Here is a 14,316-nt window from a genome sequence, read left to right on the forward strand (position 1 = left end):
CTGGGACTTTTTCATTGATTGACTCTGTGTTTAACAGCAATTACTGCAAGCACTTACTTATTTTATTTGTCTTACTCTCTGGTAGGACTTTATCACACTTTATCTATACCAGACAAATAAAGAAGTAAAAAACAAATCTTTTGAGCAAAATTGTTGCTTTATATGAAAGATGCTGATTCATTTAGAAAAGTTTTCTTTGAAAAAAATTGTGATTTAATATTATTTTGTATGCATGTAAGGATTCCTGCCCAAACTGTGAATATCTAGCATTTCTGAACAGCAAGTTACATCTGAAAAACAGATTCAACTGTGGTTATGGTCAGAAAAGAGAATATAAAAATAGCAGTTTCCATGTGTTTGGTCATGTCTGCTTACTTTTCCAACCAAAACAAATTTTTTTTGAAATTTTTCACTCATGTAGGCAGTCCAGAGCAAATACATCTTTGGTAAAGTGTGCAAGTAACTATTTTCTTTTTAGATAACTTCTGCAGAAATGTTTTGCTACTTTACTAATACAGAGCTACACTGATTTGAAAGCCAGGTTATCAGAGCAAGTTTGCAGAGCTGCCAAAAAAAAAAAAATTAGAAAAAAAAAAAAAAAAACAACCCCAAAAAATAATCAACAACCCAAAAATCCCAATTCTCAGATAAGCCCCAAAGCAGGAATACAGAAAGAGATTTATAGGTCAAAAAACATGCCCTCAAAGGGTCAGAAAACATAATATTCTTGCATAAAACCTACTACTTTTGAATGTTGTATTTTAATTTTTAGTTACTTTATGTGCAGGCTGAAACTGAGCAAAAATTCTTTGTGAAAATTTATTTCATGAAAATGAAATTTTTGACAATTTCCTTCATATTGAAAATCCATTTGAAGACAAAATTTGATTGAATTGATAAAATATTATGCTTCCATTGCAAAACATATGGGACAAGAAGACACAGAAAAAGACTCATGCTACATTTGCATTATATGCTGCGGCACCAAAAAGCATTTTCACAAATCCAGATGCAAATCTTAGTCTTAACTTCCTACAAATAGAACATCTGAATGTAGAATCTGTAGGACTTTTCCTTTTCTAATGTGCCTTCTGTCCCTGGCCCTGTACACGTGCCCTGACTTCCTTTGAGGGGAGATATATAATGGCCTATGTAAAAGGCAGAGGCATCCTCAAGCAGCTCCCCAAAACTGGACAAATGGAGAAGCAGGACTATGGAGTTATTATAACTGCCCAGCACAGTATATGCAGCTAAAGAAGCTTAACACCAGGACTTGAGCTCTCTTACAGAACCTGAAACACATCATGAATAATCCACAAGATTATGTATTAATAATAGGAATCCATATAGCAGAATATTTCCTCCATTAAGGAGCACTCCAGACTTCAAGAGAAACAACAGCAATCTTCCTAAAATTTAGGAGGAATCTGAATACAGACTAAATATTCCCCTCAGAGAAGTCAGCGGTAAACAATTCTACTTGAATTTAATGGTGCATGATTCTGTCCTCTGCAAAATATGTCACTTAGCACATGCAAGGACAACAAGTCAAATACATCTGGTTAACAGAATGTGGCTATTTTGGGCTCAGAATGGTGATATGATTATTTTTGTTGCTTTTTGTTTATACTTATGTCTATCTTTGGCAGGGAAAAACCAGAAAATAAAACCTGAGAAATCCATGTTTTATCAGTTACAATGGACAAGGATTCTATACAAGGTTGTTGGCCAGTGGAATATATGTTCCCTGTTTCTCAGGTAATACATCTCCAAGAAGTTCCTGAAAATTAAGTTTTGCTCTTGGGAGAAAAATGAGAACAGCAAAAAAAAAAAAAAAAAAAAATCAACTAAAACCCCTAGAAATAATGCTCATTCTGAAACAGAAAGTATTTTTTTCACACAAATGTGTTTTTCCTTTAACGTTCAAATGTTCAAGATATTTTCTTAACAGACTGTCTCTCAACTTTTTGCTTTTGTCACCTTGCTTTTATTTCATAAGGCAGTAATTCCCAAATGGAAATTTTAACTTTTGCCACTGGGCAAAAGTAACTGGATAAAAAGTCCCACTCATATATGTTGGAAATACTTGATTTAAAATTGTTTGGGGATTGGGAAACAACCCATTTTTTAAAGAATACCTGCTTCACTCATAGGTGCTAATCATCAATATGTGCAAAGGAGTCAAGGCTGGGAAGGAGACACATTTTTCTGACTCACATGGCATGGAGCCACATGTGGGTCTCTGGTTTTTCGTGGAAAATGGATGGAAACAGTTTCCGCTGTTGTCACACACTCCTGCCGTAGATGGTAGGTGGATGCATGGGAGAAAGGAACAGTTTAAATTACAGCAAAACTTTTCCTCAAGTGTTTATTTTTGAACACTTGCGTGTCACGAAGGCCGGTCTCATGACTTTAAACAAAACCCAATGTCATTGCTTCCATGAGGTTAAAATGAAGTGCAATAGAAAAATTACAGTGACTTTGCCTGCAACAGAAGGAAGGTCAGGCATTGCTTTGGACTGAAGATTGTCTCCGTGGAGCAACGCCAGCAGCTGATACTTGACCTTTAAATTCCCCAGAGCTGCCACAATTTTGAGGAAGTGACATTTGTCAGATGGCCAAAGACAGTGATGGAAAGGCCAGGCTGGTGGCTGGGGGCAGCCATGGGCAAGTCAGAGGAAAGGTGTTTCCTTACTCACAGTAAGGAATTGTCCGTGCAGTGGGAGAATCCCAGTGAAATGTCAATGGATGGAGGCGCTGCCTGGCCATGAGGCCAAGGGGCAGGTGCAGCAAGTGGGACACTGTGAAGGGACATGTCTGCAGGGAAGGAGAGGTCTGTCCTGGCTGCAGGTGAGATGGCAATGGGGGCGGTGAGTGAATCGTGCCACAGGAGCCACCAGAGCCGCCAGCCCCGCGGCAAGAGTTGCGAGACCTGGCCCGGCCCGGCTGCTGCTCCCAGCTTCTGAGGGATGGAGAGAGAGGCGGGGGAAAGGAGGGAGGGAGGGAGGGATGAGGCGGTGGAAGCCCTCTCCCTGGGCTGGTTGAGGGGTGGGAGGGAAGGGAGGCAGCTCCTGAGGAGGGGTGGAGAAGAAGAGGCAGAGAGGGGATGTTGTTAAACAGTTTCTTACCGTAAGAGGGAGTTGAGACCCAGATCTTTCCAGTTAATCACACAACAAACTTAGATCATCGCAATAAAAACCTCGGCTCACTCTGCCTCCTCGAGTGACCGGCGGTGCACGGGGTCCCTCCGAGGAGCCATCTCCCCTTCTCCTCCCCGCCAGCCGCCGGGGGGGCCGCCAGCACCATGCGGGCCACCCACCTCCTGCCAGCCTTGCTGCTCCACCAGCTGCTGCTGCTGCCCACCGCCATCCCCGCGGCAGGTCAGTCCTTCTATCACTTCGCTAGCGACCCCCGCTACGCCTCGCAGCCGCAGCACGAACCCTCTCCCCCGCTCCGCCGCGGCAGGGAGGGCTCTGGGGCGGCGCGCCGGGCGCTGCCCGCAGGTCGCTGCCCTCAGCTCTCTGCCCGCAGCTCTCTGCCCTCAGCTCTCTGCCCTCAGCTCTCTGCCCGCAGGTCGCTGCCCGCAGGTGTCGGTCGGTGGGGCTGGCAGCGCCTCACCCCGCGGGCCGGGCGGGCTGGCAGTGCCCGCGGAGCCCAGCCCAGCGCAGCGTGAGGCGGGCGGGCCGAGCCGCGCTCCGGCCGCGCAGCCCCGCGGGACGCGCGTCCCGCGCCGCTCCCGCCGCTCCCGCCGCCGGCACCGCGCGTCAGTGGGGCGCGGGGCTGGCTCAGCACTGGCGAAGCTGGAAACCGGGAGAGAGGGGAGAGAGAATCTCATCATTGCCCAGAGGTGCTCCCGGCCGTTGTCAGGACGCGACCGTGTATCCTTGATTTCCAGCGGTAGAATAAATGTTAAGTAACAGAAGTTGACAAGGAATACCCAAAGCACGGGATAGTGCATAGCTTGAACGGGAATGTCCTTGCTGAAGTTCAACAGCGTGAACGTGCTGTTTCCAGACTGAAATACTTGTAATTTCATTAGATGTTCCCGCTGAAATCCGGGAGATGGAGGGGGGGTCAAGAAACAAACAATAAGTAATCAAGTGCTGGATGCTCTTTAGCTGAATTTCTTTCCTGAAGTGTCTCCCCTGGACTGGTTATCTGATGAGCCAACTCTGTGCTTTCTATTGGCCCTCTGGGAAGACGTTTAAGGAAAAAAGTTTGTAAAGGTTTCTACAAACCTTTCCTTCCTTCCGGCAACATTGTTAGGGTCAGACCTTTGCACAGACAGAAACAAAGGACAGGCACAATTCAGGGAAAGAATCTTCCAGGAGTGGGCAAAGCAAGGGCAGGGAACTGTGGCACCTGGCTTCTGGGGCAGTATCTGAGGGCATCAGGCACAGTATGGCAAGGAATGCTGATGGCTTCCAAGACATAACTGTTTTCTAGTTAAAAAAAATAAATATTTTGAAATGGAATTTCAAAGAGGAATATTTTGTGATCTGAGTGGGCAAGTCAAAAACAGACTGGCAGCATCACGTGCAATAAAACCTGTTGTTTTCCTCCCCCTGCAAGGAAGAGTGTGGTTCTGTAGGATGCTGAACAATCTCATTACAGCTTCTGTGCTCAGTCTGCTCGCTGAGGATATTGTTTTCACAGGCATTCTTTAGCAGGTGACATACAGATACAGACACCATGATACTATACTTTCTTGAACTCCTTTTCCATGTACATTGGAATTTCCATTTTTTGGATGTGCAGATTCTCTGAAAAGTGATGACTAGAGCTGGTTGGGAATTTTATGAGAAAATGTTTTGGGTTTCTTTTACTGGAAAATGCTGATACATCAAAACTTTTCACAGAAATAATTCCTGTTAAAGAGAAACTTTTCTTGGTTTGTTTCCCTCAAATCAAATGACAGAAATATGCAGCAGGAGGCATTGCCAATAGCTTGTGGTAACCTTCTGTGGAGAAACCCTCACCTGTGACAGAAGCTCATAAAATGTTGGGCTAGTTAGAAAAAAAAAGAGCAAAATAAACATTGTAGTCACACTCACACACACTTTATTCCATAGGCCAAAGGTACATAACTAGTCTATAGCCAAGTTCATAATAAGTTAGGTCATGCGTTGCTCTCCTGGTAAGTCAGGGTGCTTTTCTTGACTGAGACAAAGTCCTTGTTGTCCCTGACTGTAGGCTCTTAGTGCTGGTCTCTAGTTATCAACTTCAAGGAATGTTGGATCTATCTAATATTTTGAGAGAGAGACTGAGAGACACCTTCTGTACTGCCTGTATCAGTATTGGGCTGATGAATAGGGTTGTGCCTTAACCAATGGGCTCTTCAGTTTAGGCATGGATGGTTCACCTTGATGAGGGGAAAAATTAAATTTCCAAAATGTCAGAGTTTTTCAGAGTAGGACTTGTTTTCTAACCAGCTCTCGTGGTGACAGTTTCTTGACAGCCCTGCCTCTCTTACTTTTCCTCCCCCACCTTCCTTAATATTAATTAATCCTGTTGTTTGCCTTATTGGCAAGAAAGATGACTCTTACCACACACTGCCATTTTGCTTACCTTGGTTTTGAAAATACATTATCAAAAAAAGTGCCTGCATATTTACACTGTAGGCAAGGGAAAGCTGTGCTACTTCTTTATGAAAATACAAATTTCTGGATCATTTTTGAAAATGCTTGCTTTGTAAACATATATGTTGTCTTTGTTTGGGATCCTGGATTATTTTTACTGGGATGTTTTTAAGAAAGATTAGAATTTGCCTAGATACTATTTTTAGATGTGAAAAACAAGCTAAATCATGAAAACAGAATTCAAATATGAGAAGTCTATTGCTAATGCACATCCATACTTTTAGTACTGTTCTGTCAAATCTGATTTCAAATGTACATAATGGTGAATTTAGTTTCTTTTGTGAATGAATGTTCTGGGTTTGTAATCCCATGCCCTAAATTCTGTGCAAAGGCAATATGCTGTGTAACAGAAGTTGCTGACTAATACAGTTGAGTTATATTAATGGGTAAAGAAAAAGGAGGGTGAAGAAAACACAAGAAATTTAAATGTCAGCAAGCTGTCTATGCTATCATCTTCTGAGTTTCTTTTTAATATATAAAAGATAAGACTGTGATTGATGAAAGATAAATGTGCATGGTTCCTATAGACTGCTTTCCTAGTCATTATCAATATCCTGTAAGTCCCTGTCACTTGCACAAAGAAATTAATCTGCAGCTAATAACTTTATCAAGGAGTTTTCTTTCTTGATCAAATATTCTTATTATTCAATATTCTTGGGAAGAATCTCTTTAAAAATGTTCATCTAGTGAAACTAAAAATGACTCTTTAATCAAAGCAACAAGTAGATTGGCATGTCGCAAAAGAGTGAATGTTAAAGATTTATTTAAATTAAAGATACTTTTTTCTGTGAGATGACTGTCAGCCAAGTGTGTTTATTCAAATTTATTTAAAGCACATTCTGTAGTTTGGATGATCTGAAGAAGTTGCTAATGAAGATGTGGGAGTTGCTCTTAGTTCCTATATCTAATTATCACTTAAAGAAAAAGAAATAAAATCCCATAGCCATAATCAATTTTTGAATGTTGTGTATTCCTGTGGTCTGCATAGCTAAGTATATTTTTAAAAATTAATGTGATTTATAATTTCCCATCCCAGCTGTAGATAATCATTATACTATATACTGTCAACAAAGTGCAATGATACTGTGCCAGTTGGAAGAGTGTATTCCTTCTGTTTAATGGAATCCTTTTGGTGCTCAGTGCCAGGGGCTGCTTGTTTTGCTCTCACATGTAATACAGCACTTACCCTGCTTAACAGATTTTCTGTTTCTATTAATGCCATTTTCATAAGCAACATAGCAGGAGAATATAGAGTTGAAAGACATGAGATTAAAATGTTGCATAAAACTCTGGAAAATTGACCACTGAAGTCAACGAAAGGAAAGCCTCTTTTGGAGGAGCTCATCTGTCATTATTGTAATTCTTAACTGAGGCCAGTGTTGGAAGGGAAATGTGCAGTCTCCCTCAGAGAGCAGAATATCTCCCTTTTGGATCTTTATGCTGAACATTAGTTTGCCACTTAAGTATTTCAGACTTTTCCAAGGAGATTTAAAACCAGGATAACTGGGCCACTTTTTGAGTAAAAGCATGATGTGGAGGGAAAAAGCATTGCCCTGAATGTTTTACAATTACTTGTACTGGATGAGTGTTGGAATTTCACTTTCTCCCCAACAGCATTAAGATGGAGTGGAATGGCGGAGACTGGAAGGCAGCACAGAGGTGAGAATGGATTGATCATGGAAGTGAGAAAGGATTGTTCTCCATGCTCACTTGGGAAGCAAGGATAGTAGGACAACTGCCATAATGTAAGCAAAAGTTGAACTTTGCTGTGGAGAAAGTATGGCAGCTGAAAAAACTGGGAAGAAGGGGTGAGGACATCCTCACTGTTACCCCATCTTCTGTCAGTTTTTGTGGCAGTGCCCAGAGGGTTGTAGAGCTGTTCCCAAATGTGGTTAATACCTACATGCAAAGCAGTACTGTGGTGTAGCAGAGCTGGGAACGTGCTCCAGATTAGTCAAATGTGTTGGCAAAATCTAGTTGTAGTTTTCAGTGGGTTGTGGGCCTCCACCCATGTGCTGTCTGATGAGCCTGGCCATGCCTGGCAGTCCTCAGTGCTGCTGGCCCAGCTGGGGACTGGCTGTTCCCTCTGTCCCCCTCAGCTCCAGCTTTTCCTATGACTCCCTGCCTTGGCCAGCAGCACTATTTTTATGTATACAACATGAAGCAAGGCTCTCATCGCTCCTCACAGCGGCTGCTTTGCTGCCCTCATCCATCTGTCATTCTTTGTTTTGCCCAGTTCCTGCCCTGTCTACTTGTGCTTTTCTCCTTTCCCCTTGCTGCATGCCCGCAATTCCGGTTGGCTGGGACACCATCACAAAGGAAGAGCACAACATGCTGGGTGTCTTGAAGGAGACACCAAGTGCTTGTAAAGATTGTGGAATGCAATGGAAAATGGTGGGGATTTAATACTTGTGCACAGTGTGTAAAAAGAGAAATCTTACAAGGGAAAATCCTCTCAGTAATTTAGAGCTACAGTAAGTCAAACTGCAGCACATTTGTTTCTGCCAGTGGGTCCCAGCATCCTGCTGAGCAGATAACCTTATCTTGGAAGGAAAAGATCTGTCCATTTGCAGCTACCATCCAGTTTTATACTATACTATCTGTTGTTAGCATTACCCTTAGCTCCTTGAGTTTTCATGCTGACCATAGGAGTGGGTTCCAAAGGCAGGACTTAGCATAAACATGAAGTTGGGTTCCCAGTTACATGGCAGTCTTTGCTGTTGCTAATAAGGGGGTGTGGGTGTGGGGTGTGAGTGGTAATGTAAAGCCAAAAAAAAATCATCTTTTTGCATTTCCTGAATCTGCTCAACAACTAGACTGAGAGCCAATGTAGAAATACGGAAATCATTATCTATTATATATAGATATCGTATGGATTGTTATATGCATTTCAAACTGCTTTCTAAAAATTGCGTGGTTTTTCCCCCATAAGGCTCTTGTGCCAAGAAAATAAATGTCAGAAGTTAAAATAGTCACATCATCCTCCAGGTACTTCTGAGAATCTGTTTAGTTTTGACAAGCTAGAAATGCCTCCTTGGACAGCTGCTTTTATTTTGGTGACTTTCCATCTATACAGCTGACTGCAGATTTTATGGGTATGGTTGGTAAACTTCTTTTACGCCAAATTATTGTCTTACATAAATAACTGCATTAAACTTAATCTGGCATTTTAAGCCTATCCAATCTACAAAGTTGTTTTCTTGGGCACAACTCAGATTGTTCCTGTTTCCCATTTTGTTGGTCTGCCTTTGTTCCTTTTTTTTTCTTTTCCCCCAAATGAGAAGTCATTTGGAAAAGGTGTTCACATTTTGCATTCTAGCCAGGAATCTGGATATTTCTGATACTGAAACAGGCAGAAGGAAAAGTCAAAGTAAATGAAAGTAAGTTAGAAGTGTTGAGCACTAATTTTTTTGTCAGAGTGACTGTTATGACAGGATTTATGACAATAAATTGTTTAATGTATTTATTGAAAAAGTGCTTTTGAATGGTTCACACAGATAACAATATAGTGATGACCCTATTAATGATGTTAGTATCAACATTCATCTTTAACATTCTTTTTTTTTTTTTTCTGTGACCACACTGTTAACTTAAGCCTGTTGTATCCAAAAGGATGTAGTAACATCTACTTTCACCATCTGGTGAAGATTGGGTTTGTTTGTTTTTTCTTTTTTTCTTGATGAAGCCAGTATATTTATGATATCATACTGAGGCACACACCAGAATACAGTTTACCCTTGATGTTTTACATCCTTTAAAAAGCACTGTCTTGGAGATACTTTATTGAATATAATTAAAACTATCCCCTCTATCATGTTTTATAGATAAGTTAAACACCTCACTGTGTTTTCAACCCATATATGATGAGAACTCTTGCTTTTTTCCAAACCCCACTCACTGCTTTTTGCTTGTTACACAAGTTTTGCCAAATGCTATTTGATGCAAACATGCCTTGTTTTTAATTTTCTTATTAAATTGTCAATGTTTATACTGAGATAAGCATTCTGCTTTGATATATTTGACACTATGATAATACATTGTTTTGCATATTTTTGCTTTGTACTTTTTTTTTTTCCCATTCAGAAACTTATGAATATAAGTTATCATGCATTTTTTGTCAAGTATGGTGTCCCCTGATAAAATGTTTGATATTTTTACTGAATTGAACTGTGCTTTCCTACATTTATTTCAGGTGTGTTTATAGTTGGGGATTTTTTTTTAAAATTAAAGATCTTACATATGATAGCATATTTCTGATTTCCCACCCCCTGTGCACAAGTTTTAAATCACATGATATTCCTCTCTCATAATTTTTTTAGCTTATTGGGAAAACCCAGTTTTCTTTATATTGCAGTGGTGTTTATTTTCAAAATTAAATTAATAGCTAATCTCATTTTAGCATTCTGACCTGGTTATCAATTATAACACAAATAAGTCAATCTCTAATTAGTCCATCTGTTAACTGCTCAAGGTCAAGTGGCTTAATTTCATTACAAATATGATGCAAAATATTAAACAGAGATCCAGTATGCCAGTTGATACTAATGAAAGTGCCTGTGTCTGTTTTATATTTCTGAAATATTTGTGTCACTTTATATGACCATTTTTCTTCAATGGAATATATTTTGAATCATCAACTTCTCTGTGCTTCCTGCACACTATGTGGACAATTTCCCTATTTTAAATATTTCTCCTCATGTCATGCTATTTTGTATTTCATTCTCCATTTGGAAGGACTGCAGTTCTCTGACAGCATCTGCTAGTCTAAAGGATTCAGGTATCTTCATTTTCTTCATTTATTTATAGGTTTAGTTTTCTTCTGATATCTGACAAACAAAAAACAGTGATGCTTTTAGATGAGTATTTATATTCTTTAAAAAATGGAAGTTATAAAAGGTCCCCATATAGTTGAAAGATGTGTTTCTTTAAGGAAATACCAACTTTTGGATAGACAATAGTGAAATTTGGAAACCCTGGAAGCTGACATGCTGAGTGCATCATAACTGGTATTTAACGAAAGATTTGTAGAGTCTGTACCAAGTCCATGAAAGCAGATTTCTCCAGTGGAGGTAGCCAGTATGCTCCAGTTGTACTCTGTAAGGCCATAACTTTGCAGCCTAAAATGTACATCTTTATTAGAAAAAGCTGGAATGGTGGAGGAAGGAGAAAGGGATTACCAATAAAGCAGATAAATTCAGGTAATCTGCTTACAAAATTTTGCTGTAGATAATGCAAGTAATGTTTTGATCTCATTGTTACGAGCAAAGGTGATCTTTGGGCCCTATGACACCCTGTATGCTATTTTGATTACCACAAAAATGGTATTGTATTCGCTGTACTAGGTGTTTTACTACTAAATAGATAAGGCAAAACCAAATACCTTTTGTGAGCAGACTAAGACCTGAGGGTGTAAAACGTGAGTTTCTTAGGTGTTTGAACTCTAAAAACCTGAAACTACTGAATTTCTGTGCTATCATATAGCTCAGTATCAGACCAATTGTATTCTGCAAGGTGTAAGTTTTAATTTGAGATATGGAGCATAATCAGCATGAACAGAACTGAATGATGTGGTGGTTTGGGAGCCCAAAGCCCTTTTTTGGTGTGGGGCATGAGGCCAGATGGGAAAAAAGAAGCTATACTGCTGTCATTTTTCTAACAGTCCAGTGATTACAGAATACCTGGAGTGAAAGAGAGATCAAAATACAAACACCATTGCTGATTCAAACCAGTTTCTCTTGTTAATCAAGAAAGTGTCTTTCTATGTTATTGCATACTGTGGCCTCCATTGCCCATGGTTCTCTATGTTACTGGTTCTGATTTGTATAAAGATAATTAAAATTAAAGTTAAGCAGGTTTTAAAATACAGACACTGAAACTCACTGGTGAGTTTTCTTACAAAAATGCTGTAGAATGTCAGTTTTCCTTATCTCTGGTTATGGAGATTATTTTACATGGACCGGAACTACTCCAAGAAAAGGTATTGTTGGAAATCTTTTCCTCCAGGTGCCCTATAGCAGTCTCAGTCAATGGTTCTTGTCTGAGAAGACTGTACAGAAACCTCATTTGAAAATGTAGTAAGGGAACTGAAAGGTGAGTTCTTGTAGCTCCATGGTAAATACCTTTCCCTTTCCCTGTGAGGTAACCTCTTTTCTTAAGTAAATATTTGAAGTCTTTCATGAAAATGGGAACACCACCAGGGAGACTATGGAAATCCCATATGAGATTATGGAGCACTTGTCCAATGCTACACCCTACTAGAGCAGATGTGACAGTTCCCATTTCCTTGAGCACTGACTGAGTTCTTCTCTTTTCTGTTCAACTTCATGTTAAGAAACAGAAAAAGCCACCACACTCAGCTTTTTGAAGATTTTTTTTTTAAGTTGACTAAATAAATATTTTTAGTTCGTGGCTGTTTCTGTTGAAGAAAAAAATGTTGGTTCATATTTGACTGGATTCCTTTGTCTTTGAATCAGCTGCTAATATTTTCGAATTTAAGTGGAATGTCAGACTTCCTTGGTAATGTGATATAAAACTACAGGAAACATTAGAGGACATGGGCCACAAAATGAGCAGAAATCCTGATTAATCAAAGTTTAAAAAATGGAAATGAATGGCAATCACAAATTAGTTGCATTGTTATAATATACTGTTTACTAACTTTTAATGTGGAGAATGGCTAAGATAGGGTTTGAGTTAGAATTTTATTAATAAAGGCCCCTAATTTGACAAGAAATAATATTATTTTTATATATTTTGTTGGGAGAATTGTTCAAGTAGTGCTTTGCATTATTCTGATGTTTCTAACAGTCACACCACAGATGCACTTGGCCCTTTGCCTCTTGGATTATAGGCAAGACATAGAATGTTGTTTGAAAGCTAAACTAAATCAGGCTGTTATGAATTGCTAAATGCAAGATCAAACCCATAATCCTCTTTGGACAACTGCTAGGAAAAGAAGGACAAAAAGAAAAAGCAGAACTCTGTACCATATTTTTCAGGCAGAACAGAATTTCTTGATCCTTTAAATCATATTCTTGCATGCTGGCTGGTGAGTTTAAGAAGCTGTTATCTTGAGAATTAAGATAATGACACTTATCAGTAGATGGGAAATGTTAGTATCAGGAACTGAAAGAAAACACTGTGATATTTCTCTACAGATTCTTACCACCACTTGACATAAAAGTCTTGGCTGAGACAACATAAAACTAACAAGTATGTCTTGGAAGATAATAGATTGAGAAATACACCACAAAAGTTTTATGGAAGATTTGTTTTTCTGTGGTTGACTTAAGGGGCAAACGCAATCCTTTTTGAAGCACTTTGGTTTTATCACAGGTATAACAGAAAATAAAGTAGCTTCAATGTAGACACAACTGTTTCCAGTAACAGGATATGGATCCTTAAGATGAGAACATTACCATAACATTCCTCTAAGCAGTGATTCATTTTGGGTGCATGTGAACTTCACAAACAGAAGGCTGAAAATGCTTAAGAGAGCTGATATGGGTCCCTAACACAACACCAAAATTACTAGCATTTGATTTTTTGATCAAAAGCTTCTTCATATAATAAGCTTCGTCATATATTTAAAGATAAATAAATTCTTTTTTTTTTCTTAATGTTTTTGTGATTGGGATTAAAATTGTGAGTTGTTAGATGCTGGGGAGTAGCATAGTTTGCTTTCATCTGTTCAAAAAGAAAGAAAGGATGGAGTGAATATTATTTTATAGGGATGTTATAGCAGAGATATTCTACTCCTTTGTTTTTCTTCTTTTTTTAAAATCTGAAGATTGATGAGATCTAATGTAGATGTCTTTGTTATATTTCTAGGTGTTTTAGGGATAGCTCACCACTGAGAGGTGTGATTTAGCTGAATCCAGTGAAAATGTGAACTCAGTGATCATGATGGAAGTTCTGCAAAGGGAACATCCCTAAGCCCTCTGTGTGTTCCCAGTGTGTGGAGCTGTCAGCAACTCCTCCTGTTGTCAATTTAAAATTATTCTGAACTTCTGCAGAGTCCACCAAGCAAAACTTTACTGGCTAAGTGCACTCTGTACATGCATAAGGATATGTTCAGGCTGAGGTTTTATCTACTGGAAATTTTAATACATTTAATAAATTGAACCTGAGCATTCGTGTTCTATTATTGTTGCAGAGTCTGTAGAGAAAAATGAAAGGACAGATTCTTTTTGTCTCAGTTACATGGAAAGAAGTTACAGAAAATACTAATATCTACTCTGTAAACTAAGGAGGAATTTACTCACCTAACCCTACGTGGATAAGCCATCTAATCCAAAAAGATCATCTGGGATCACTGAATAAAATAGGAGAAATAGATCCACAGGGCAATTTATTCTCCCTATGTTACTTTTCTGACAGAATAGGGACGGTTACTCTCCATCTGCCTTCAGAGACAATGGAATAGACTTCACTGGTAGACTGGTTTTCATGGAATGCAAAGTAAAAATATAAATAAATATAGGGAAGATTCTGGAATTTTCCTGCAGATATCAAAGACCTTTCCACTTGCACTTTAGCCAAACATATCTAGCCAATCTTCCTCCCTCCATTTGATACCTCTTCCTCTGGGCTTTTCAATAGAGACATGGAAACAAAATCATTGTGTTCATTTTTGCAGGAATCTTTGCAACACTGCAGACTGTTTCCATGCTATGGC

The 14,316-nt window shown here is 39.4% G+C and overlaps 1 protein-coding gene across 2 annotated transcripts in view; it reads left to right on the forward strand.

Moving 5' to 3' along the window:
• Positions 1–3,101: 3,101 nt before the first annotated feature.
• Positions 3,102–14,316, forward strand: part of HGF (hepatocyte growth factor) — a 56,343-nt gene continuing 45,128 nt past the window's right edge. Inside the window, exon 1 of one of the 2 annotated variants that reach the window (XM_030291362.4) lies at positions 3,102–3,380. In XM_030291362.4, coding sequence (XP_030147222.4) covers positions 3,305–3,380 — 76 coding nt within the window. In that variant the 5' untranslated portion in view covers positions 3,102–3,304. The remainder of the gene's footprint in view (positions 3,381–14,316) is intronic. The other variant, XM_030291353.4, reaches the window with a different exon arrangement.

This window comes from Taeniopygia guttata, chromosome 1A (genome assembly GCF_048771995.1).
Source record: "Taeniopygia guttata chromosome 1A, bTaeGut7.mat, whole genome shotgun sequence".
NCBI lineage: Eukaryota > Metazoa > Chordata > Aves > Passeriformes > Estrildidae > Taeniopygia > Taeniopygia guttata.